The 25152-nt window shown below is 42.7% G+C and overlaps 1 protein-coding gene across 1 annotated transcript in view; it reads left to right on the plus strand.

Annotated features, from left to right (window-relative positions):
* The window catches only part of Fhod3 (formin homology 2 domain containing 3), a 397434-nt gene extending 379804 nt beyond the window's left edge, over positions 1-17630 (plus strand). The window contains exons 24-28 of the mRNA XM_051202091.1: positions 2660-2852; positions 7927-7950; positions 9528-9702; positions 12727-12888; positions 17034-17630. Coding sequence (XP_051058048.1) covers positions 2660-2852; positions 7927-7950; positions 9528-9702; positions 12727-12888; positions 17034-17116 — 637 coding nt within the window. The 3' untranslated portion in view covers positions 17117-17630. The remainder of the gene's footprint in view (positions 1-2659; positions 2853-7926; positions 7951-9527; positions 9703-12726; positions 12889-17033) is intronic.
* Positions 17631-25152: the final 7522 nt, after the last annotated feature.

The raw sequence follows: 25152 nt of genomic DNA on the forward strand, positions 1-25152 counted from the left end.
AGTGATCCCCCTAGCTCCTCTTTCTTGGCCTTGATGGCAACTTGTGAGGAAAGGTGGGGGAAGGGGATGGAGAGTGCTGGACAGGACTGCAATTCTGAAAAGAAAAAGTATTATTTCTAGGTTGATCAGAACTTTTGGATTTAAGCTGCTTAACCATAAACCTCCCAACTACACTTCTTCATCCAACTGCATCTACATTTCAATTATATTATATTGCCTTGTTGTAAGAGAATTTTATAAGATATTTCATCAAATTTCTTACTCAAATTACCCTATGCTTTTGATATGGTTGTAAAAGGGGAAGCAGAGAATGTGGGCTGGTTTGACCATTTATTCTTTTTACTATGCAAGTGATTACCAACCTTAAAAAATATGAAAATAAACAATTTCCATTTGGAATGTTGTAAAACTAGAGCAAATTCATGGAAGCCTTATAAAGCCATTGTGCCTGCTTTTTATTAACCATTTTATTCACGATATGTTAAAAACTTGTTGACAAAACCATTCTTTACTATGTGTTTGCTCCTTCCAAGCTGGTCATATTGGACATTAGTTGTTCCTGTCTGACCCAAGTTCATAGATCATCACCATTGGCAATCCCATTGGGGATGACTAGGATGGATTAGATAGAAATGCATCGTAGCTGTGGTTGGTACTGAAAGTTCCATGACTGACAGGGAGTACAAGGTAGCTTCCAAAGTAAACAGCCAAACTTTAGAACTCTGGGTTCAAATGAAGTCTTGTAGGGGCCTGGATTATAGAACTGATTGGAGCAGAAATCCATTGCTAAACTGGGTGGACTAGAACTTAGCCTCATTGCTTTGCTTCACATGCTTAAACACTGCCAAGGAGCATAGCCCAGGCCTACTAGGGTAGTTTTTCACCCACATATTGGGAAGTAGACCCTCCCAAAAAAGAAGAAACTTAAATCAGGCCCTTATACCTTGTAACCAATACCCACATAGAAAGCTTCAGATCAGAAAGTTGAATATGGTTTCACAACTGTTGCTCCAGGCAATACTTGGCTTTCACAACCTCTGACCTTCACCAAAAATCTTGTTTTGGTTGCTGGCACCTGCTTATTTGCCTTCCTTTTATCCTGCTGCTCTTACAGCCTGGCTCCCTCTGTAGACAATTTGTAAACACACCCATTCTTAAGGATTCACAGCAGTTACTGTGAAAGGCTCATGAGAGAAATCAGTGGAAAAGTAGGGAGGAGCCCTTCCTAGGAGAAGGCTTTGTGAACTGCGGCCAGGAGCTGTCATGCTCGCTACAGGAAGACACCCAGCTCGCATCCAGTGCCCTGAAGTCTATTCCTCCTGATGGAGTCCATCACCTCAGTAAACAGCATGCCTGATTAAAAGGCTGGTAGTGAAAACAAACAAACAAAACAACTGAAGATGCTTGGCTTGGGCCTTCCATTTCTAGTGAGGGGAGCTAGCCCTTCCATAGCCATGTGACCTGTATGTCTGTAATCTAAAGGTTACGGTCAGCAAATCTCCAAAAACGTTTACTTTCTCCAAGGCTATGCTTTGTGTTTCTGTAGACATGTATGGCGTCTTTCAGATTCACATCTGAATATTTTTCTCAGGTATTAAGTCTATGTGCTAATTTGTAGCATCTATACTTAAATCATATTTTCAGTTTATATGTTAGGTTCTGACGTCCTTGGGTCTAATACAGTGTGCTGATGGTAGAGAATGAACTATTCTGAGTTCTACTTCTATAACAAGATGAGTCAGAAAGGTCATGTAATGAACGAAACAAAGTGTAGTTTCTACCTGTTGATGACAGGTCCCTGCATTAATTCTGCATGTGCATCCATCTTGGATAGTGATGTAAGGGTGATAGTACACCACCCTATCCTCATAACATCATTTTGCCTCTGATCAGTAATGTCATTTGGCAGTAAGAGCCAGGAAGCTCAGGCTGGAGTAGTACTTGGTCAGTAGTAACAAGAAAGTTCGGCTTTACAGAGGATGGTCTGGGAAGGCTCATGGGGAAGTTTCACTGTATAGGCCTGGCTTGCTTCACACTCACAATTTGGCGGCCTTCACAAGCAGGTGTCACCATGTTCAGATTAATAATTTTTAATTTATAAAACAGTAGCTGAAATAAGTTTTTATTCAACTTCTTTGGCATATCCTAGTTAAATTAAGATTGCATATATAAATAGTAAAATAAAAATATTTTAAAGTTCTTAGAAAAGCTTTGTAAGCATCTATTTAGAACCTGTTCTTTTTAATATATTGTCTGCACATATTCACAGTTACTCCAAGAACGACTTAAGGGACTTTAAAACACTTCTCTGTTCCCATTCAGTTCTTACATAATCTAGAAATTGTGCCTGTTTCCTTAAGATACAACTTGGTTTTTTTTTCTGGAAATATTGGCAGATTCATTTACAAATGTATAGACAAACAAGAAAGGAATCTAAAATCTTACCCGTAGACTTCCATTCAGATAAGAAAGTAAATGGCCTTGACCTTTGTTTCTATTTTTAATCAAGAAGACTCTTGACTTCCGAGGCCCAGGAATGATCAGTGTCCTCCCACAGGAAGCTGGGCTCAGTGATTTCTTATAGAAAAATTTCATACAAATAATTCTGGTTCCTTAAAAGCAAAGTTATGTTTTTGTTTTTTTGTTTTGTTTCCTGCAGATTTCACTCCTTTTTGCTCTTCATGGGCCACCCCCCTTATGCAATTCGAGAGGTGAACATCAACAAGTTCTGCAGGATCATCAGTGAGTTTGCACTAGAGTATCGCACGACCAGGGAAAGGGTCCTGCAGCAGAGACAGAAGCGGGCCAACCACAGAGAGAGAAATAAGACGAGAGGAAAGATGATCACCGACGTAAGTCCCGCGAACTCACTTGCTTCACGTCACAGCTTTTCAAAATAACAGACCATAAGTAGTTCCCCTACTTTGGAGGGATGTGTTATTTTCTTACTGATTTTGGTCAAAGACGTTTCCTTGACAGGCAGTGGTGGCCCATGCCTTTAATAGCAGCACTCAGGAGGCAGAGGCAGGTGGATCTCTGTGAGTTCGAGACCAGCCTGGTCTACAAGAGCTAGTTCCAGGACAGGCTCCAAAGCTACACAGGGATACCCTGTCTTGGAAAACCAAACAATAACAAAAAATTTCTTCTTTTCTAAAGTTCTCTCAAACCACTCTTCCTCCAAGTCTATGGAAATCTGCCATGTAACTCAGGAGTACCAGGACAGTGAAAATTAAGGTTGTGTGCCTGGAGGGGGAATGTGTATCGTAGCCTGTTGGTGTTATTGGATACTGATGACAAATGACATCTGATGAAGTGGAGGGGGGGTATCAAGTGATGCCACCAAGCATAGGAAGGCAGATTTATTAATTTGACATTAGTTCAGAATTTTCATTCCTGTAACAGTGTCATGTATCAATCAGCCACTTGGGCCACTCAGTTTGAGAATGTGAATTGACAAACTGTTATCACTGCTCCAGGACATAATCTTGTGGTCACATGATTTGGGTCACATACAGATTAGGGCTGGAAGAGATCCCGGAGGACATTAAGTCTGGCAGAAGTTTCTCCATAGCACCTGGGGTTGTCCTTGGCGCTTTCCTGTCTTATTGCTGGGTTTTTATTTCCCACCTCAGCCCTGAGCCTACCTGTGACTCCGGAGCATAGCATACAGCCAGGGAAAGGAACAGAAGCAGGCGACAGGCTAGCTGCAGATGCTGTATAGATGGGGCATGCTCCATGAGTGGAGCTGAAAGGGTGCAGGGCAGTGCTGCAGACTGACAAAGGCCAGTGCCCGGCCCCTTTCCATGTGGTATCTCATGCATTAGTACCAGTACGCTATAGGTTTTGCTTTAGAAAAAAGAAAAAAAATGAAGAATTCTTGGAATTCTTCCTTTCAGAGAATCATATATATGCCTTTTATATTCTTTTTTAAAAATTAAATTAGAAACAAGCTTTTTTTTGTTTACATGTCATTCCCATTTCCCTCTCCCTCCCCTCCTCCCCTGCCCCTCACCAACCCCCTATCCCATCCCCTTTCTGCTTCCCAGGGAGTTCGAGGCTTTTCTTGGGGGATCTTCAAAGTCTATCATATCATTTGGAGCAGGGCTAGGTCCTCCCCCATGTGTCTAGGTTGAGGGAGTATCCCTGTATGTGGAATGGGCTCCCAAAGTCCATTCGTATACTAGGGATAAATACTGATCCACTATCAGAGGCCCCATAGACTGCCCAGTCCTCCCACGTTGAAGGGGTCTGGGTCAGTCCTATGCTGGTTTCCCAGCTATCAGTCTACCATACATGTCCTTCCCCTATAATGAGATTGATGACTACCTTATATGCCATCCTAGAGCCTTCATCTAGTAGCTAACGGAAGCAGGAGCAGACACCCACTGTTAACACTGACCTGAACTCCTGGAATCCAGTTGCAGAGAGGAAGGAGTGATGAGCAAAGGGGTCAAGACCAGGCTGGAGAAACCCACAGACAGCTGACCTGAACAAGGGGGTGCTCATGGGGATCCTCCTTTTCTCACTGCTTGTTTGTATTTGAATAGGCTTGTAGAGAATAGGGAATTGGAACTGCTAGACCATATTTGGAAGCTATTGAAGAGCTCTTCAAGGTGATTTTTTTTTCTTGGTACCCATGAACTTTTCCCACCTGTGCAAACACTTGGCATCCCTGGGCTTCCCAGGAAGGGGAATGGAAGGAGTAAAGAGTTAAGCCATCAAGACTGCCATCACTCCAGGAATTTAAGCCTCAGCTGGACTCAAGTCAGGCAGATGTCTCTGCAGAAGAAAGAAATCAATTAAGACCTTATGGAGGTGGCCATCTATGGCCAGGGGAGTGTTTGTGGTGCAAGCAAAACAGGGATGTGGTTACTGCTAAGAGTAAGCATTCCTGAGGCAGGCCTCCGACTTCCTGTGGGTGCCCAATGCACTGCCTACAAGATGGTTTGTACTTAAAAGGAAATTCTAAGAAGAGCCAGAGACTATCAGTCCCCTTATCATCCACCTCTTCCAAACCTCCGTCCTTGGACACTCTGACTCTAGAGGGCATGGTACCAGTTTCTCTCAGAAGAAGCTCATTCTGCAGCCCTTCCCAGCACTGACTGTTAGTGCCATCAGCCAGGCTCTTCTGTCTCCTAAAATCTGGCTCCTTGGGAGCTTTGAGCTCCTGGGGTTTTCAGAAAGCAAATTGGACCCACTTGGGCAAACTATGACCTACATTTCATTCCAATGTGTTATTTTTAAAAGTCTTAAAAAGGGATCATTTATTTTTGTGAAAATTAGACATATTGTAAGGCAAACAACACAAGTCCAATATGCTTATAGTTAGGAAAACACACTAAAATTTCTTGCCAAATTCCTGAGAATTTTTTTTTAACAGACCCTACTAAATTTTAAATTTGTCCTTCTTTGAGAACATTCGGCTCTCTGAGAGGCAGAAATATCTAGAGTGTGATTCAAAAGTATTTAAATTTTTATTAAAATCTGGACAGTACAGATTCCTTCAAAGTTAGCTTTGACTTGGTCCATATTAGTTGAGGTCAAGGTGATATTTGTGTGGAAAGCCTGCCACCTTCTGGAGTATTAGAATATTGTTACCGAGGCCAAACACATTTGCCCAACTCTGAGATAGAAAGTTTTGCTATGTTCCCAGTGCTAATGTGCCTGGACTGATGTGTGTTCCATGAGAGGCAAGATCATCCCCCAGGAATTATACAATCTGATTAAAAATGACATACACATTTTAAATGATTAAAAATGACATACACACCACCGAAACCAAAGCCACAGAGTAGATGCAGAGATTGTGGAGCCCTGACCATTTTAGAGAATGCTGGTAGAGACACTTTTAATGTAGATACAAAATAAATAGGATCATGTGGTGGTCCCTCAAAGTGAGACATCTGGAGGAGGAGCTCTGGCGACTGCCTTCCCTGGTCTGTGAGGCTGAACTTCCTCCACCTTCCTGCCTTCGGAGCATGCAATGGGCCTCTATTCCACCACCCATGGGGTCCTTCCATGAATGGCTTAGTGTGGACCTCGTTCTTCATCTTCTGTCCTAACCTGATTCTAGATCACTAGTGACCATCAGAGGGGAACCCCAAAGTTGTCCAGGAAGGGAAGCGAACCACAAAGAGATGAGAATGATTTAGACTGACTTTGTCAACCTGGGTCAAGACTTCAGGGAGTCTGAAAGCATTGCAGTTCATTCCCAACAAATTTGAGCATGATATAATTCAGAAAAAAAAAGTTTCCTGGTGTAAATACAATCTATAGTGCACAGGATAGTATATTTACATTGAAACCTGACTCAGGTACATGTCATTTCCTCCAATAAGATGAGTCCTAGAGATAGGCTACCTGTGCTAGTTTTAGGGCTAGGAAAGGTTCTGTCATGGTCTTTGGCATACATATTTTGTGTAGAGGTCATTTGGGCTACTAGCCACCCTTGGGAGAGCCTCTGGCTATACAGCTAATATAAGGGTCATTTAGACTGGTTGTGGAAGCCTGGAGAGCCCCTAGCTGTAAGGGTCATTTAAATTACTAGCCACCTGTTGTCCTGGTTGTAGAAGCTTGAGACCCAACAGATAACACAGATCACTAGGCTCCTAATCACTTCTAATTCCCAGCTTTCTGGGTGGAGGAACAGGGTTTTTTTGTTTGTTTGTTTGTTTGTTTTTTGGGTTTTTTTGTTTTGTTTTTTAATCTATCCCATTGGAAAGACAATCCTGTATGCTTAACATTCCTGGTTTCTCTGGAGTTCTGTGGGTGCAAGGATCTTCATGCTGTGTGCTCAACAATCATCATAAACCAAATGGCTTGTGGGAACTTAGATTATCAAGTCACAGGACTTCCTTGCAGAGGGAAGAGGGGCCCTAGTGTGAGACCCTTCATCTTTAAACCCTTACTTCCTCTCCTATAGAAAGGGATCGATGACACTTTGAGAGCTTGAGAAGGCTGGAGATTGAAAACATAGAATTTTGTATAGCAGCATATGCCTGCTGAAAAAAAAAATGCCAGTCATCCTGGCTACACTGATATTCCACTCAACAAGAAGGATGGTAGAGAGGACGTCTCTCTTGCCATTAGAGTGGAGTACTTAGTTATCTTACATTCCAAAAGTACAGTCAGTTCTCAAAAAGTCATGCCTTGCTTGTTGGTCTAGCCTCTAACCTCTGTGGAAATACTTAGGTATACTGGATTTAAATCAAGATATTGGCATGGTTTTTCATACTCACTTTGTATTTAGAAAAGGGGTCTTCAAAATGTATCTACTGATAAACTGTTTACTGAGAATACTATCATTTCCGGTGGCTTCCCTGAGGACTGGAACAATTCTACAGCTTAATTTCATGTGTTTGAGGCAAGGCTAGTATGGTATTTTGTGCTTGGAAACTTTCATGTGTCCTGTGTGGCCTGTATGTAGTAGGATACACTGTAGCCTAGCCCCTGCAGAGTAGGCAGGGAAGAGTCTAGAACTTAGGATAAAAGGAAAAGGTTGCTGATGGGCACAGCCAGTTGAATGAAGACTGGTTCATTTACTAAAGCCTGGAAAGTCAGTGGGTGATGGTGGGCCCAATAGGTGGTGGTGGGCCTGGCAGACGAAGTGTATGGAGGGTGTAGAAGATAAGGATAGTAGTGATCAGGGAAGCCATGGGTGTCCTTGGGAGGTTGATCACCTAAAGCCCTTCAAGTACTCCCTGCCTCCTCTCAGTGTGATCTTGGAGTACACAGAACAAGCCACCCAGTAAGAACAGGGAGAGCCTGGCACCTTCTGACTGAAGACAGCGTGTTCTGCTGATAGTGACTGATTTCTGTTTTGGGAATGTGATCTGTTGTTGAGACTATCTCCTCTTTGCTGACTTCTGAGCCTTCTAAGAATCCTTCTGTCTTTTCCATCTTGTCCCGTTCTGTCCTTTCTGGTAGACTGATGACGAGGATGACATTGAGGTATGACAATTCACGAATGTGAAGAATCCCATCTTTGCCCTTCTCCTGTGTGCTGTAGAGTAACCTAACATAGTCAGCATGAAGTGTCAGCATCACTTAGCACTGGAAACTGTGCATGGACATTTTCTGATTGGTTTCCATGTGATCACTAACCATCTGATCAGTTCTTGTCATGCTGTTTGTGTCAGAGAGTGAGGAGCTAATTGCATTTTCCTATGTCCCGAAGCCAAGACTAATCAGTTTCCTGATACTAAGAGCAGGTCCGGTGTGTCTTTTCCCTGAGGCTGGAAAACTGGACAAAGAGCTTCCCTCCCAGTCACTTTCTGTGCTTTTTACAACCCAAGCATGAGAACTAGATTCTAGCTTAGCTGTGTATGTGCTGAGCACAGTGGTGCATGTCTGTAACCACAGCACTTGAGAAGCCGAGGCAGGAGAATGATGAGTTTCAGAGCAGACTAAGAGACATGATAAGGACTTTTATTTTTTTAATCAAACAAAACGACATAAGGAGCAAAACAAAGTAGAATCAGGCTGGGGATGGGACTCAGTGGCTCTGGGTTTGATCCACAGCATCAAAAACCAAACCAAACCAGAGTCAATATATAGAGCAGCCTAGAGTCGGGAAGAAAGGAAGCAGTGACGGCTGATCCTGGGGACTGAGGAAGGACAACATACATCACAGATTTATCACAAGTCTGTAGCAATGGCTGAGAAGCAAAACCTTGGTTGGGGCTGATCTTGGTCCGTGTTCAATATCATGCGGTCCATGTTCACCACCTCGTTCTTCTCTCAGATGTAAGCATCGTGTGCAAATAGAACTCAATATAGACTTCTAGAACATGTCTTGAAAACGTGTGTTTTTAATGCTTGTTACAGCGAGCACCTGCATTTTTGACAAAACTAAAAGTACTGCTGAATTCAGTTTCAGCTTAAATTCATCTGGCATGTTCTGTTTTGTGGCCTGATGTTCAACACATTTGGGACCTCTGACAAAGCCACTTAGTCTTAGAGAGTTTCAGTTTGGGTTTTTTTTTTCCCCCTAAAAGTAAGATGAGGTTAGATCTACAAGAATCCTCACCAGGCTATGGTGGCACATGCCTTTAATCCCAGCACTTGGAAGACAGAGGTAGGCAGATCTCTGTGAGTTTGAGGCCAGGTTGATCTACAGAGCAAGTTCCAGGACAGGCTCCAAAGCTACAGAGAAACTGTCTCTAAAAAACCAAGCAAAGAAACAAACAAAGATCCTGAGCATTCTTAGAAAATGAAATTCAAGACATTCAAGTTAATGTGAGTTAACTTGATGAGTTAATGTCAGTCTCCTCGAGGTGCCATCCACTACAGTGCAGGGTGGATGGGTGAAGGTCCCTTTGGGGCCAGTTGCTTCTCATTCTGGTGTTAGATGTTCCTGTAGAGAGGTATTTGCCATTTGTTGGCATTCTCTGTGACTGACAGAACTCTACAATACACTGAGTACACACAAACAGAGAAACCAGAGGAGAGAATGTTTCCCTCAAAACAAAACATGACGGCAACTGGCAAGTGTTCCCTCAGATCCTAACATCACTTTGGTTTTGCAGTCTGGCAAGTTCTCTGGCAGTTCTCCTGCAACACCAAGCCAGCCACAGGGTCTGAGCTATGCTGAGGATGCGGCTGAACATGAGAACATGAAGGCTGTCTTGAAAACATCATCTCCTGCTGTGGAGGATGTCACCCCTGTGCTTGGTGTCCGCACTCGAAGCCGGGCAAGCAGAGGTAACTTCTGGTGGGTGGGGCTTGTCTTTGCAGGTAAGCCACCCCATAAAAATGGTCTGTGAAGATGGTATAGTGGAAGTCATCTTAGGAGGGGGGACTCCAGTATTGAGGCTTTCTAAACATGTTTGTTATTGGTGTGTGTGTGTGTGTGTGTGTGTGTAGTCAGTTTTATGTTCCCACCTTTATGTGGGTTCTAGGAATGAGCTCAGCTTGTCAAGCTTATGAGATGAGCTCTTTTACCCTTGGAGCTATTTCAGTGACCCAAGCTGTACAACTTTTAAGAGAAACTAGACATCTCCTCTGGACTAGAAGGGACCAAGGTAAAAATTATTGCCAGGTTTGTACTCTGTGGGTTATTTTTATTCACTGATGAAGGAGCCTGGAGAATGTCTTCGTCACTGTTCTACTGTGATGAACACGATGACTTAAGTAGCTCTTAGAAGAGTATTTAATTGAAGGCCTGCATCTAGTTTTCAGAGGGTTAGCCCATGACCATCACTCTGAGAAGCAGACGGGGACTACACTGGAGCAGCAGCTGAGAGCTTTACATCCCAGCCCAAAGACAGCAGTAGACGGGAGAGAAGGGGGAGAGGCCTACTGTGGCCTGGTGCAGAAATGGTGGTTTGCTTTTCAACAGAAACTATGCAAGGTTTAAACAAAACAAAAACAAGGCAGATTAACATCTTCAAACGCTGGAAAAAGCTTCTCCTGTAGCCATTTATCCCGATGGAGATCATCTTTCAGAAGTGAAAACAAACATTCCCTCTATATTAAAACAAAACCCCCATTGGCATGCCTCATCCCTGTAGACTCGGGCTAGATATCTAAAAGGGAAGCATAAATATGTGTTTGCTTTCAAACAGTTCCATAACTTGAGAGATGAAGTGACAATAAAGCGGCACTGTGCTGCCATGGTCCGCACTGCTCTATTCCTCTACGAAATCTAAATGTCTTGGAGCAGTGCAGCGGATCTCCTGGCTCCTTGGCTGTATGAGAGACCATGGAAGTATTTCCCCATATTTCTCCTACAGGGGGGTGCAGAGGTCCTAAGGAGAACTTGTGTAGAAGCAGAAAGAGTGTGGCCAGTGGTGACCAGGTAGCAAAGAGAGTGACCAAGAAAAGAGAAGATGAAAAGCAGAAATCGATCCCAGAACACTGCAGAATAGCCCGACAGGGCTGGACTAATGTCAGGGGTTACCTGTAGGCTTCTCCTGGCTGCTACATTAAAAATAGATCACTGGGGACATGTGTATGGGAGATGCTGGCAATTCTCAGAGGGGTGGGTCTCTAAGTTCCTCCATTTCTGCCCAGTGCTCTGAAAGTATGTCAGGATCCAAATGGAATTGATGGAGCTCTCCGTGTGAGGTTTGTGAAGAGTAATTTAGATTTCAAGATAAGACACATTATTATAAACCGGTAGATGAAAGGGAATAAGAAGACTGGTACATGAAAGACAATTTTGCTGTTGATGGCTCTACTCTGAGGACAGCCATTGTCATAGAGACTGAGGTCCAGTCTGAAAGCTGGGTCAATCATGGGACCTCGGGCTTCCCATTACAGCACCCAGACAGAGACACTTAGCAACAACTCTAAAAAGGTGATTTTCAGGGAAGCACCTGTTTTTAAGAATGGTTTATGATGATGGAAGAAATGTGGCCTTCTGATTGGACCAGGCAGGGTCCCCTTAGCTATTAGCAGCAGGCATGGTTAGTCTTTGTGCACATGCAGATGGTGTAGGTATGCCACTGAGAAAGCTAAGCATAGTAGACTTTAAAAGCTAGGTCAACAATTATAACGGCCCTGGCCACTTGAAGACATTGCCCTCAGCCTCTTCCATATTTACAGTAAGATTTCAAGTACACACACTTGCACATGTGCACCCAAAAATATCATAGTTTACTAAACAGTGATCCATTGTTCCCATGTAGTTCAATCAAATTCTAGATCATTAATACCTAGGTGCTTAGAAGCCTCAAAATTTTAAATATAACAATATGAATGAAGAGGTAAAACATATTTATTAGCATATTTAATGTTCATTTTTTAAACATTTTAAAAAATCACTTACCCTCTTTCAGAATTGCAAGCTGGCATTTCTTTGGCTTCAGCTGGGGCTGGGTATTGGTGGCTATGAATTTGAGAGCTCTAACCTACAGGCCTGTGAAACCTCACATCTACTACGAAATAAAGTTTAAAGTATAGAGATGAACAGTATGGGATACACCTACATCTTTCCTTTTGAAGAAGCTCCTCATCATCCCAGAATTTTCACAAAGGCCATGCTCCTAGATGTTGAATTACCATTGGTTTCCAACTGATATTGTTTGGAAACCTGTGCTTTCTTCTTGTCAATAGGCAATGTCTACCTATAGGGAGATTTGAATGGTCTTAATACATAGTTATTTACATTTTCTTGTTAAGGAGCAGACAGATATTTCAAAGACAAACTGTATCAAGCTCCCTCCTACTGACTGGAGAGGGCATCCCCTTCCAGTTTTTTAAGCGGTAATAAAATGTGCATCACAACCCTGCTTGCTTTCTGTTTAAGATGAGGGAAGTTCTGTTAGTGACACTGACTAGCTCCATACAGCTGCTGAGGGGCTAGTTTAGCAATCCCTCAGTGGCTCTCTGTGCATCACTGGATATGTCTTGCTGGGTGTCACTGATGTGCTATGTAGGGTCTGACTTAAGTCATTTGCCCCCAGGTGATCATAGGACCTGCAGGTAGCAATGACAGTCACAGGACAAAGGGAGAGAGAGAGATTAACAAGAGACAGAGACACAGAGCCGTGTTGTAGGAAAATACAAAATAAATGTCCCAATTCAGGATTCCACAGCACTGGCAGGATAGCATGCACAGGTGGGGGCAGGCCCGCATCCCATGCATGTCACCAACTCTGAAGCTATCACAGGTCTTTGCGGGGATCCATCTCTGATAGATGTCAGCTACAAAAAAAGCATTTTGCTGCCTTTGTTTCTCTTCTCTGTGAGAACATGACATTCTCTGGCTGTCTAATCTTTCAGGATCCACTGGCTCATGGAATATGGGAACTGATGAGTCACCTAATGTCACGGATGATGCCGCTGATGAGATCATGGACCGTATTGTCAAATCGGCCACCCAGGTACCCAGTCAGCGAGTGGTACCACGGGAAAGGAAGCGTTCCAGGGCCAACCGCAAGTCTTGTGAGTGCATTTCTTTCATTTCTTTTACTTTACTTTTTTTTTTTAAATCTATCTTTTTCACTTATTTTACATACTGACCATAGTCCCCCTCCCTCCTTTGCTCCTGTCCCCTCCCTACCCCTCCTCTCAGCTCCTCCTGTGTCTTCAGTCAGGGAGAGGCAGGCCTCCTATGGGTACCAACAAAGCATGGCACATCAAGTTGAGGCAGGGCCAGCCTCCTCCCCTGCATCAAGGTTGGGGTATGGGTTCCTAAAAGCCAGCTCAAGTGCCAGGGACAGGTCCTGATTCCACTGCTAGGAGCCCCATAAACAGACCAAGCTACACAACTGTCACACACAGTGATATATTTCAATATGACCTGGAAAGTCAGAAACTCCGAAGGAAGCTCCCACTGGCTCCTTAAAGTACCCACCTGCGTGCCTTAGCAATAAGAAAAGAAGCTCCTATCAGTGTCTGCCATTGTGTGTGTGTGTGGGGTGGTGGTGGTGGTGGCTATACAAATGTACTTGCTGTATGTGCTCTAGCCTCTACCAATTAATACCCTATTTCTAGCAAGGTCATTGAAAGCCTCTAGTATATGGAGGTAAGGCTTACTACTCTGCTAGAGGCTGTATTTCTGCTCCTCACCCAGCACCAGAGGCTACTTGCTGGGATATCGGCAGGGCTTACCATAGTCTCTGGCAGGTTAATGAGATAAAGCAGGGATAGCAAGTGCATTGATGAACAAGCAGAATGAGTACCAGTTAATGTTCTCCCGAGATGACCAGGATCTCCCTTTTCCTTTCAAACAGGGTTTAACGCAATCAATGTGATTGGCTAGCCTTTCTACCTGAACTGCTCTTGACCCCTCCATTGTACTCCACCGAGTCTCACAGGCACCCCTCTCTGGGGAGAAATGGAACCCCTATGGGTCCTTGGCATCTGCCAGCATTAGCTGCGGCTCACAGTGTTTTAGAAATATTTTGCAGGCTTCAGCCTGCTGCTGGGTCATTCAGGGGACAGCTTGACTATGAGAATAAGGGATGGTAAGGAGGAAAAGGAACCCCCACATAAAAGCAGAGTCATGCCACACGGGCAGAGAACTTAGTAGGAATGCAAATACAGGGTACCCCATTTCTCCAGCCTATGTGATTCACACGGGGTGACTCAGGTATGAGGTGCAATGTTTAGCCTTGTAGTTCTGCTTATCTTACTACAATGCCTTTTTTTCCCCTGTAAAGAATGCAAAAACAAATTCCTTCAGCCCATCATACCTTGCTTTTTTTCATATGATTAGTGTCTGTTGGAAACCTTTTGTAGAAAGGAAAGTAACACTAGGGGCAGGGTGAATGTTGCAATTTTGCTGAAGATGGACAGGCTAAGAGATGGTTTATGGCAAGCTGCTAGGTGAAGATGCTCCTGCTGGCCTTTGGCACTTATGTTGAATATCAAGGCTCTGGAGCTGTGGTTAGAGTGTTAGAGTGTTTTACCAAGACCTAAAATTCTAGGTGCCTTTGCTCATCCAGACCAATGACTTAGGGCCTCTTAGTCCCTGCCCCTTAGAGTATTAGTTATACTGGAGGATAGTTCTGGCTGATCCGGAACTCACTGTGTAGGTCAAGCTATCTATGAATTCACAGATATCTTTTGGTCTCTGCTTCCCAAGTGCTGAGTTTAAGGTATGCACACAATCCCTGGCTTTTCTCCAGGTTTTGATGAAAGACAATCATTACTTATCCTGTCATTTTTTTTTTTTCAAGACAGGGTTTCTCTGTATTGTTTTGGAGCCTGACCTGGCACTCTCTCTGTAGAGCAGGCTGGCCTTGAACTCACATAGATCTGCCTGCCTCTACCTCCTGAGTGCTGGGGTTAAAGCCAGCACCACTAACTCCTAGCTTGTTCTGTAATTTTTACATCTTCAAGAATACATTTGGTTTGTGGCTTTCAACAACTAAAGAAGGCCTTCACATTTAGTTTTGTTGCTAGTTTGCTCCCACCTCAATGTGGCGGTGGCTTCTTGGCTTGTGTCCTGGGACACCTAAGAACTTGGTCAGAGACTTGTTCCTTAAACTTAGGCTTTAACGATATGGTCATCTCAGCAGGCAGGGGAGGCTACATTCCTATTTTAAAGAGATGACAAAGGAAAGCCAAGCTTTCCAAGACAAAACAAAACAAAAACAACTTGGAAAAAAATCTATGTGAAGTTCAGTGATTTATATAGACCTCAGTATGAAACAGTGCTGTGTTTAATTACTTTATTATAGTGATAAGGTGAATAGATATAGTCAAGATGTATGGGGTATATAGTTCGCTTTGAGAGTGCTGGGATTAAAGGTATGGGCTACTACGGCCTGGCTTCTTTAATCTATTTTAAAAGAAAAGTAGACTTGTCTCACAACATGTTAGATGTAGCCCTGAACCATAATCAGTGCACAACATAGTTCATTTAGCTTTTCTTTTCCAAGATGGTATTTGAAATATATGGTTTTTTTTTTAAATGACTCACAATGAGAAAAAATATTTTTCCTTATTCTAAGCCAACTATATGTACTTGTATAGAATATATTAACACTAGGCCTGAGGCTTTAAATTACTGCTCTTGTGGGGAAAAAAAAACAGATGTTACAAGAAAGGACTAGAATTTCTTGGTCAAACCTTTAGAGTTCATGGACTAACTCCTCTTCTAAAGACAACTGAGGGCACCTACCTCAGCAGTGTGCCCAGATGAACAGTCACCACCTCTCAAAGGGCAAGGCTGGACCAGCAGCTAAGATTATGATGATGGAAAGAAATCTGGGTTCAGCTGGAAGCCTTGGTCAAAGAGGTGGTTAGAGGGAGACTTGGAGACATTCCACTTCACTGGATAGCTGTTTGTTTCATAGTAATGAGTTACACTTCCAGATGGGAAGCTGGCATACAGAAAGAGTACACTGGCTTTCTAGTCTTTCACCATGTCTGTGACATGGTGGCCCATGTCATATCCATGTGGCCCAGAGTGGACGGAATGGAGGGAATGTTGAGGAAAACAGCCTGGAACTTCCAGATCCTTTGCTATACACTAAATGAGCTTTTGTCCAGGGGAGGGGTAAGCATCGACCTTAAGGGCTGCTGCCAACAGACCTGGCTTTTTGGAGAAGACATGACGGGACCTGGGTAGGTCTGGACTAAGGAATGGAAAGATGCAAGGGGCTGGCCTTATTTTTTTCTACACTGATTAGTAAATTGTTCTGATCAACTGAGGAAATGGTTAACTTGTGATTAGGATAAGGAGATACTTCTATACATTCTAAAAATAATACATATCTCCATTGTTTTATAAGCTCCAAATAACTAGAGTGGGCCAAATATAATTTGTAACTTCGGGGAAATGTAGTGAACCCTTAAATGACAGGCTTTCTTAAGCAGAGACAGTTGCTACTTCATTCACCCTTATACAGTCTTCATTTTCCCATCAAAACAGATGACAAACAATAGGAGATGTGTTTTGCCAAGCCATACATGAGCCTATTCCATGTGAAATCCATCCTCCAGTGACCAATGATGCCCTATGATATATACAAAGCATCTACTAAATTCTCCCACAAACTGGGTGGTTTGCTCCTTGTCATCTATTTACAAAAAGATCACTAATTATTTAAATCACTGTCCCTAAAGGTAGGTCCTTTGTCAAGTTGAGACTGAGACCCACATCTCTCACAGAGACTCTTTGCAACCATCGCCCCTTGCCCTGGGCTCTGCCTAACTCTCGGCTGCACAGGGTCCCAGGTTCTTGGTTACACCCCCAACTTTGTATTTCCTTCCGCAGTTTTGCATTTGGGAGTTTGCTGACCCCTCACTATGTGCTGTTTACTTCAGGTTTCCCATGTTACGACTATTTCAGCTCTGTTACACTCTATTCTAGGAAGACATTGAGCTTCCCACATACCACCTACACTTTCTGAAGTCTGCATCCATTTTTCAGAAACCCTATGAGAACACCCCTCTCCTCCTTGCAGCCCAGTCATCCCATGGTCTCTCCCAGGATACTCAGCAAGAGGAGAGTGGCTCTGGGCTATCCTGGATTCTTGGGAATGTGGGTATTGTTACACTGAATACCAGGTGTCTCTTGCTAATACCCCCTTCTCTTTTTGTCTTTTTGTTTGTGACCTGTGGGGACCACTACACAGTACGAAGGACCTTGAAGAGTGGCCTGACTCCAGAAGAAGCCAGAGCCCTGGGCCTGGTTGGCACATCTGAACTGCAGCTGTGACTTTCTTTAGGCCCTCAGAAGTGTGCTGAGCAGAGAACCCACTCTGGCTAGACCCGCCCCTCTCAGCAGGGGTAGGGAGACTGACTTGAACATCTGATGGTTCCGAACTGAGAGCTCATTTCTGGGTGTTACACTGCTTGGGTCATCGCTGAGCATCAACGTGGATCTCCAGGAATCTCCTGCATGTACTTTCTTTATCAAGTCAGCGTGTTTTTCTTGTTTCCTTGATACCTGGTTTATTAGTTCTAAGTGTGACACCTTTTCTAGGAAGCAACAGTCCTTGTAAGGAACAAATCACTCCTGTCACAGTTGTTATGATAACACGAGGCCATGTGATTAGACTCAGAAACAGAGTCTCCTCAACAACAAAAAGTCCATATATAAATGCCAATGTTGGACACAAAAGCAAGCACAGATTGTCTACCAGTTGTGGATTTTAGATGTACTAAATGTTTATATAAACTCATAAATGTACACCATGTTTCAACTACTAAATAAACAGAGTTTAATGTCATCACAAGAAACTCATTCTCATAGATGGAGGATCTTAAATAGCTGTGCAGGCTCACATCCTTCCTAGTCAGCAAGGACTCTATTTGGCATTCTCTTCACATCCTTTGGGTTGTATTTTGTTGACTGAGTGGCCCCAATAACATGCTCTTTGACATTCTGGTTTAATTAGGCATTCCCCAGCCCCCACTTGCTTCAGGGAACATTAGCTGTTGTTAGCCTTGTTTAGCTTTACCTTACCCATGAGGCTTGCTGTGTGTGAGGCTAAAACAGAGATGAGAGTAGCTTACTACACAGCTCAACTATTCTGGAACCAACATATTTGCCTTTTATATAAAAGTTCATTGTCTCAGAAAATTTGCTAATCACTTAGATGATGTAGAACTCAAAGTGCTGTCTTCAGAGAATGCTATGGTTTTTACATTCATTTGTCTCAAGTACAAGTGGTCAAGACTTACAGTGTTCAAGACAGGATTAATTCAGGGATCCTAGCTGTTTCAGAGTGACACCAGGGCTGGCAGGTGACTCAGAAGTGACTGATTTCCATAGAAGCTCTTGCGCTGGCCAGGTCTCCCCATGAAAAAACTATCTCCCAGGCCAGGAAAAAGGTAAACCATTTACAGTAGCTGCTTTCAGCAGCTGGATAAATGTTCCATTTTCCAAAACTTTTGTGCTTCTGTATCTGGAATGGTGATTTATAGATAACACTCAGCAGATGTTATCTATAAAAAGATGACATTCCGTACCTACCCTTTTGACTGTGACCTCCCTAACCTGTGCTAGAGATCACTCTTTCAAGCAGGCATTTGGGAGAGGCTACCTGATGGATGTGAGTACTGTATGCGAGCCTGGGAATGTCAGTGGGGTTTGTAGATTACAGACTAGGGAATTGATTTAATCACCCCTTGACATTACAGTCATTTCCCTTTTGTGTGTGAATTATTTTGAATGTGGTTTACTGGCTTTGAGGCCACTGGCTTATTGCCCCAGCACTGAACTCAGGCATGGGTTATCTATCACAGAGAACAGAGATGTATAAACACAGGAAGCTGCATGGTTGTCATGCTGCTTGGTGAATGGCTAGTTCAGTGCCCTCTGGGAAGCCCCTAATGTTCTGCTGAATGCTGTTGCATTAGCATAGGTCACATTCAGTGACTGGGAAAAAAATAATGTTAAGTTTAGGGATCAAAAGCTTCTGAGAAGCAAGTGAGGTTAACTAGCCTCTCCCTTTGCAGCCAGGCAAGGAGAGTCTTTTATTCAGAGCTTCATTTTGAATATACTCAGTGCAGTATGGGATAACATAGCAGGGCAGAGATGCCCATGAAGTCTGTGGAAGGGACTCACCTAGTGTACTGAAAGCTACTGGTATCTTTATCTGTCTTCCTTACCCTCCTCAAGATGTGACTAAGGTGTTTTAGAATGTGGACTGGACTTGAGAACATTTAAAAGATCATCTCATTTCCACCCCTATTGCTAATGTGAAGATGACTTTGAAAGTTACTGAGTTACAAGGAATTTTATTTAGTGTGTGTATATGTATATGTGTGTTATATTCCTGTGTGTACTGTGTATGGAGAGTAGAGGATGTTGTGAGTTACTTCCTCCATTATTTTATGTTGTTGTTATTATTATCATTAACCATCTGGATAGCTTTTTCATTGAACCTAGACTTGCTGGCCAGTTAGCTCCAGGACCTGCCTGTCTCCAGCCTGCCCCAGTGCTGGGGTTCTGTTGGTAAACAGCTAAGTCTGGCTTTTATGTGGGTGCTGGGGATCCAAACTCAGCATGTTTGTATAGCGCTTTGCTCACTGAGCCATTGCCCCAGGCCCACAAGGATTTTTTTTTTTTCTTTCTTTATGTGAGAATTAGATAAAAGCAAATATAATTCCCCCCCCCCCAAAGAACTGGTTCATCACCACTGACAACCTAAAAGCAGAAAAATGGCTGAGTTTGTTTGTTCAGGAATAGCAGGGAAGTTGCAATCCAGGGCATGTTCTATAGTGAACTACGGTACACTGCTAGGTATACATGAAGGCTAGACAAAGGGAAGGTTTTAGACAAAAGAAATATGCGAGTTGCAGGGGCTTCCTCTAGGGGGTGACATCAGCTCAGCAGTGGAAAATGTTAGGTCAATGTCCTTGCTCAAGGGGCTAGCTGTCTTCTTATGACTCACTACTGTCCCTGTGGGCTAGTTGTCCTTGTGTGACCTAGGTAGTAAGCTGAAGCTGTGGTGTGTGTGTGTGTGTGCGCGCGCGCGCATGCATGCATGCACCCTCCCCTATGTGTACATCCTGTGATCCATTTCATTTAGGAATAGATATATTTTGTATTGATAACTTTCACACTAGAAAGGAACCAACTAATTAGGACATGTTTGAACAAAGCTGTCTTCACCCTGTGCCCAGTGAACTATGCTTGGTCTTTCCTGCCCTGAAAACCAGAAGAAATATACAAGATTCTCACTGTCCCATAACATGGAAGAAACAAGATAGTGACACAAGAGGTATGCTCTCGAATTTTCTTTCTTTCTTTCTTTCTTTTTTTTTTTTTTTTTTACCCACAGATGCTTGTTGACGGAGGGTTAGTGCAGACACGTTGCAGGAGGTACTTGTTGGGAAGTGTCAAAGTGTCGCTAAAATATGGCAGTAAGAGTCCTTCCAAGCCTTCCTTTCAGGATAGCTCTAGAACACTGTTCTGCGTCATTTCTTTTCCTGTTGGATTGTTTAAATCTACTGATGAAACAGATATATCAAAAGGCTCAGAAGAGAGAGCCTCAATGAAAAAAGATTCTGTACCTTTAAGCCTAGTAGTCATTACCTTTTAGTCATACTGGAGGATTGTTATTTTGTCTTGTTGCCACTTTACAATGTGTCTGCCTCTGGTGGGCAGTTTTTAAAGCACGTGTGTGTGCGCATGTGTGTGTGTATATATCATCAGAAACCAAAAGAGGCATAAGATCCTCTGGAATAGGAGTTATAGCTCGATGTGAGCTGCCTGATACAGGTGGTAGGAACTGAACTCTGGTCCTCTGTAAGAGCAGTCTGAGCCATTTCTCTAGGCTCTGTATTGAATTTCTCTATAAGACCTTTGTGACCTATTAAAGAGTGTGGTGCCTTATCTGTGTAAGGTGTCATTGCTAATTTTACAGGTCATTACCATAGATACTCTTGTACCCCATAAATACTGGCAAGTGATGAAAGACAAACATTATTTTGTTGAATATAACTAATTTTTTTTAGAACCTTAAGGAGTTTTTGCTTAATAGGTAACTTATTCAAAGGGAATTGGGGATGAAGGAGACTGTGCATAGGGCCTGGGAAGGCTGAAGACTTTCCAAAGTCATTGTTGAACACAATGCAGGGATGAAGAGCAGGGGCACTTGTAGCAGCTTAGTTTTCTAGCTCTTAAGTAAGTGGCTTCAGGATAATGTGTGGCTCTCAAAGCAAAAATTTATATTCATGGCCCCTTGAGGTGGTGTAGTAGCAGAGACGACGATGGCACATTGATGAATGGCACCCGTGGAGCCTCAGGTTTGAATCTCGGGTCCCTAAAATCCCCTTCTAAGGGAGACCATGCAGTGTCTAGGTATGCCTCAGATGCAATCACAAATACCCTTAGAAAGGACAGCCCGAAGAGATTTGAGAAACATGCAAGAGAAGCAAGAACTGAAGTGACGTGGATCAAGCTAACATACGCTGCAGGGAGCAAGGACAGCTTCTCAGGGCAGCCTCCCAACTACAGCCCCAGGGATCCCTGCAGTTTGGCCCTATGGAACTGATAGTCAGCTTTTGGATTTCAGAAATACACGAGAGTAAATTTATGTTCTATTAAGCCATCAAGTTTCTCATAACTTGTTATGACAGTCTTAAAAAAACAGGGTATGACTATACAAATATGCACTGAGACCCAGATTTGTAGGTAACTGTGTGCCAGGGCTGGGTAATCAGTTGGGAAAGGGAGAAACAGGGGGGTCCTTCCCCTTAGGAGGCATAACAGAAGCTGTGGGAGGCTGTCATCAAATTAAATCTCAGTTATCCACTATTCTTTAGCCATTTCTAGTTTTGATTAGAAATCATTTTATCTGAGACATAACTACACCACAAACGTACCAAATTGCTTAAGGAATGAAATGTCTTTTTCAATTTTAAAAGAAAGCTAATGGCTTTGAAATAGACAGTGAAGATATGTATTAAAATAGATCATCAGTTTTGTCAAAAAAGTCATCTGTTAGAGCAATTGGTTCTGTTGGTTAGGTAATTCATGGGGAGAAAATGGACTTTCTGAATGCTTCTTAAAAAGCTGTTGCTTATTGAAACCACTCCATGTGAGTACTCAATTTGCATTATTTAATAGAGTTTTACAGCCCGTCCATCAATTTCCATCTTACATCTGAAGAAATGGAGCATCAATGATGTTGAAGAACGTTTCCTAGACACAGGATAAGATGTGGCACATCCCAGCATGTCTCATAATTTACTTTTTTGGTTCTTTTAGAGCCTTATCAAGATAGCTGTTGGTGGTATACCCAGTCAGCTAGGCTTCTGGGTACAAAATATGTGGTGCAGAAAAGACCAGGGACACTCATGGCTTCATGTGTAGTGTATTTCATTATGGCAGGATTTTCTGACATAGTCCATAAGCTGAAGTAAGGGTATTCAGACTCTAAAATAAGGTGGTTACTGTCTCCTCAATTTTTAAAGTTAGGCATTTTCATAGCTTTTCCTCATTCTTAGTTGTCCTAAAATATGACACATTTGACTTAATGCAAAATTATGTATAGCCAACTTTAAAATTTATATATTAATAGTTCATGGGACTCCATGATTAGGATGGCTTTCCAAAATACCACAACCCCCCCACCCCTTCTCAAAATCCACTGGAACCACAGAGATGAGGTAAGATGACCCAAAGTTCATTGACTGATACTCTCCTTCAGTGAGCTGTGGCTTCATGGAGCTCTGGCTAGAGGCACACCGGAGATGAATCTACAGGTATAAAGGCATAGGAGAGAGCCATACTGATGTCTTAGAAACAAAGAGTGAATGGCTTAGGAGAGGACAGCTGCTAGAGCTGCTTGAAGCAAGTTAAGAGCTAGATACAGTGGGGTCACATTATAAAGAATAGGAAAAGCAGCAACTGCTTCTTCTGAGCGCTAACTGTGCACTAACTCATTTAGCAGTCACAGTTCATAATGGAAGCTATGTGGGTTTATAAGGAAATTACTTGGCTGGTGTTCTCCACTGGCTCAAATATTGGAATACTGGGTCCCTGATTGGTGGTGCTGTTTGGGGAGGCCACAGACCATTTAGGAAGTGAGGCCTTGCTGGAGGGAGGGCGTGGGCTCAGACAGTTATACTACATAGCCTTGTTTTGCTTCCAGTTCTCTCTGCATCATGTTTGTAGGTAGTTAAAGATATGCTCTCAGTTTCCTGTGCAGCCCACCTGCAGCAATGCCTCTCCTGCCATTATGGAGTCTCCCTTTGGAACTTTCTTTTATATGTTGCTTTTGGTTATGGCACAAAGTAAGATAACCATTACAGCTGGGAAACCAGGTCTCGTGGTATTGACTGAAGCCAAAAAAAATTTATCAACATATTCCAAAGGTAAGGGCACGGCCAACATGGTTTGCTACCTGCCTGTCGTCCATTCAGCTGTAATGAAGGGTCAGAATTACACTGTACAAATAATGTGACCAGGGACCCTGTGTGAACTACTGTACTGAACAGAGAAAGTAACATTCATTATAACCACCAAAGCAATGGCTTAAAAAACTAATAGGTTGCAATTATTTAAAAGATAAAATTGGAGAAGTAGGAATATAGTTAAAACATCAGCCAAGAGATGGTATCTATTGAAGCTGTGATAGACATAGCAGATTATTTATACTATGGTATTTATATCTGTAAATGTTTAATAGTCTCCAATACAGCACCTTAGGAAAATACATCATGGGAAAAAAAAACGAACAACAAAGACAAACTGTGATTAGTCTATTCCCATTATTATACAAGCTTTACTGGGTTACAAAAAAATTTATTTTTCATAAAATTAAAACCAAACCAATCAGACCTTAGCCAGAAAGTTTCAGACTCAATATTACTATCAAATTGATTTAAAAAAAATTCCACACTGGGCACAGTGGCGTACATCTGTAATAAGAACATCAGTGGCAGGATGTGTCTGTATGTGTAGAATGGCAGACTACATAGCTATAGGTCAGCTTTGTCTTAAAAAGAAAAAGGAGGAGGAGGAGGAGAAGAAGAAAGAAAACAGAAAGAGAAGAAGGGAAGAAAATCCTGATATCTGGAATATTTTTTTGGCAATTCTGATTTTGTAGATCTGAAGTGGGATCCAAGGATGTTATTTTCCATGTGATACCAGTGACTTTGGTGCACATTTCTCTTTCTTTCTTTCTTTCTTTCTTTCTTTCTTTCTTTCTTTCTTTCTTTTCTTTCTCTTTTTCTTTTCTTTTGTTGCTTTTTTGAGATAGGGTTTCTCTGCATTGCTTTGGAGCATGTCCTGGAACTAGCTCTATAAACCAGGCTGGCTTCGAACTCACAGAGATATGCCTGCCTCTGCCTCCCAAGTGCTGAGATTAAAGGTGTGCACCACCAATACCTGGCTGGTACACATTTCTAAGTCTAGAGATCACAGCTTTAAGCACGAGATTCTGTAGGTTGTTGGCTACATGTTAGCTGGACCCTTTCATCCTGTTTTTGGCCTGGCTACCTCCGTATGTGCAGGAGGATGTGACACTTTGTGCATGGTACTAACTACATCAGTACATCATGGGGTGTTCTGTTCTGTTCTCATTTTCTAACTCTAGTACAGTGCCCTTTCCCAGGCAGTTAAGTTTCTTGTACAGCATACTAACATTTTAACTACCTTTTTTTTTTTTTTTGTAAATAGGGTTTTGTCTATTTCTTTTTATTATTTATTTGTATGTGGTGGTGGTATTTTGAGACAGGCTTTCTCTGTGTAACAGCCTTGGTTATCTTGGAACTCAGTTGGTAGACCAGGCTGGCCTTGAACTCCAAGATCTGCTTGTCTCTGTCTCTTGAGTGCTGGGATTAAAGGTATGTGCCACCACCACTTGGCTTAACTGCATTTTTAAAAATATCAGCCTCATGAGTGTTTTTGCCCATTTAACTCAAGTCAGTTTTCATGTTAAGACTTTGCTACAAGTACCCTTTTTTCTTTTAGAAGAGCCAGTTCCCTGAGTGAATTGTTTATGCATTCGTACAGGGTCACTTGTACAGGTTTTCACATCTGAATTACTGCTCTGTTTAATCTGACCTTGTGTGTTCTTTAAGGGAAGTGTGGGGAGACAAAGGAGTGCGCACATGAGAAGATTCGGGTGTGCCCCCTCTCCTTTGGCTCCTCTGCTGCTTCATTTGTGCCATACAACTGGAATCAAATTCAAGTATTCAAAGGCTCCACAAATACTAAATGAATGATACCTACTACACTGAAATAACGTGTTTGCTTCTACCCTTAACACAGAAGCAAATGATGGTCTGGTACTG

Source organism: Phodopus roborovskii, unplaced genomic scaffold (genome assembly GCF_943737965.1).
Source record: "Phodopus roborovskii unplaced genomic scaffold, PHOROB, whole genome shotgun sequence".
Classification (NCBI taxonomy): domain Eukaryota; kingdom Metazoa; phylum Chordata; class Mammalia; order Rodentia; family Cricetidae; genus Phodopus; species Phodopus roborovskii.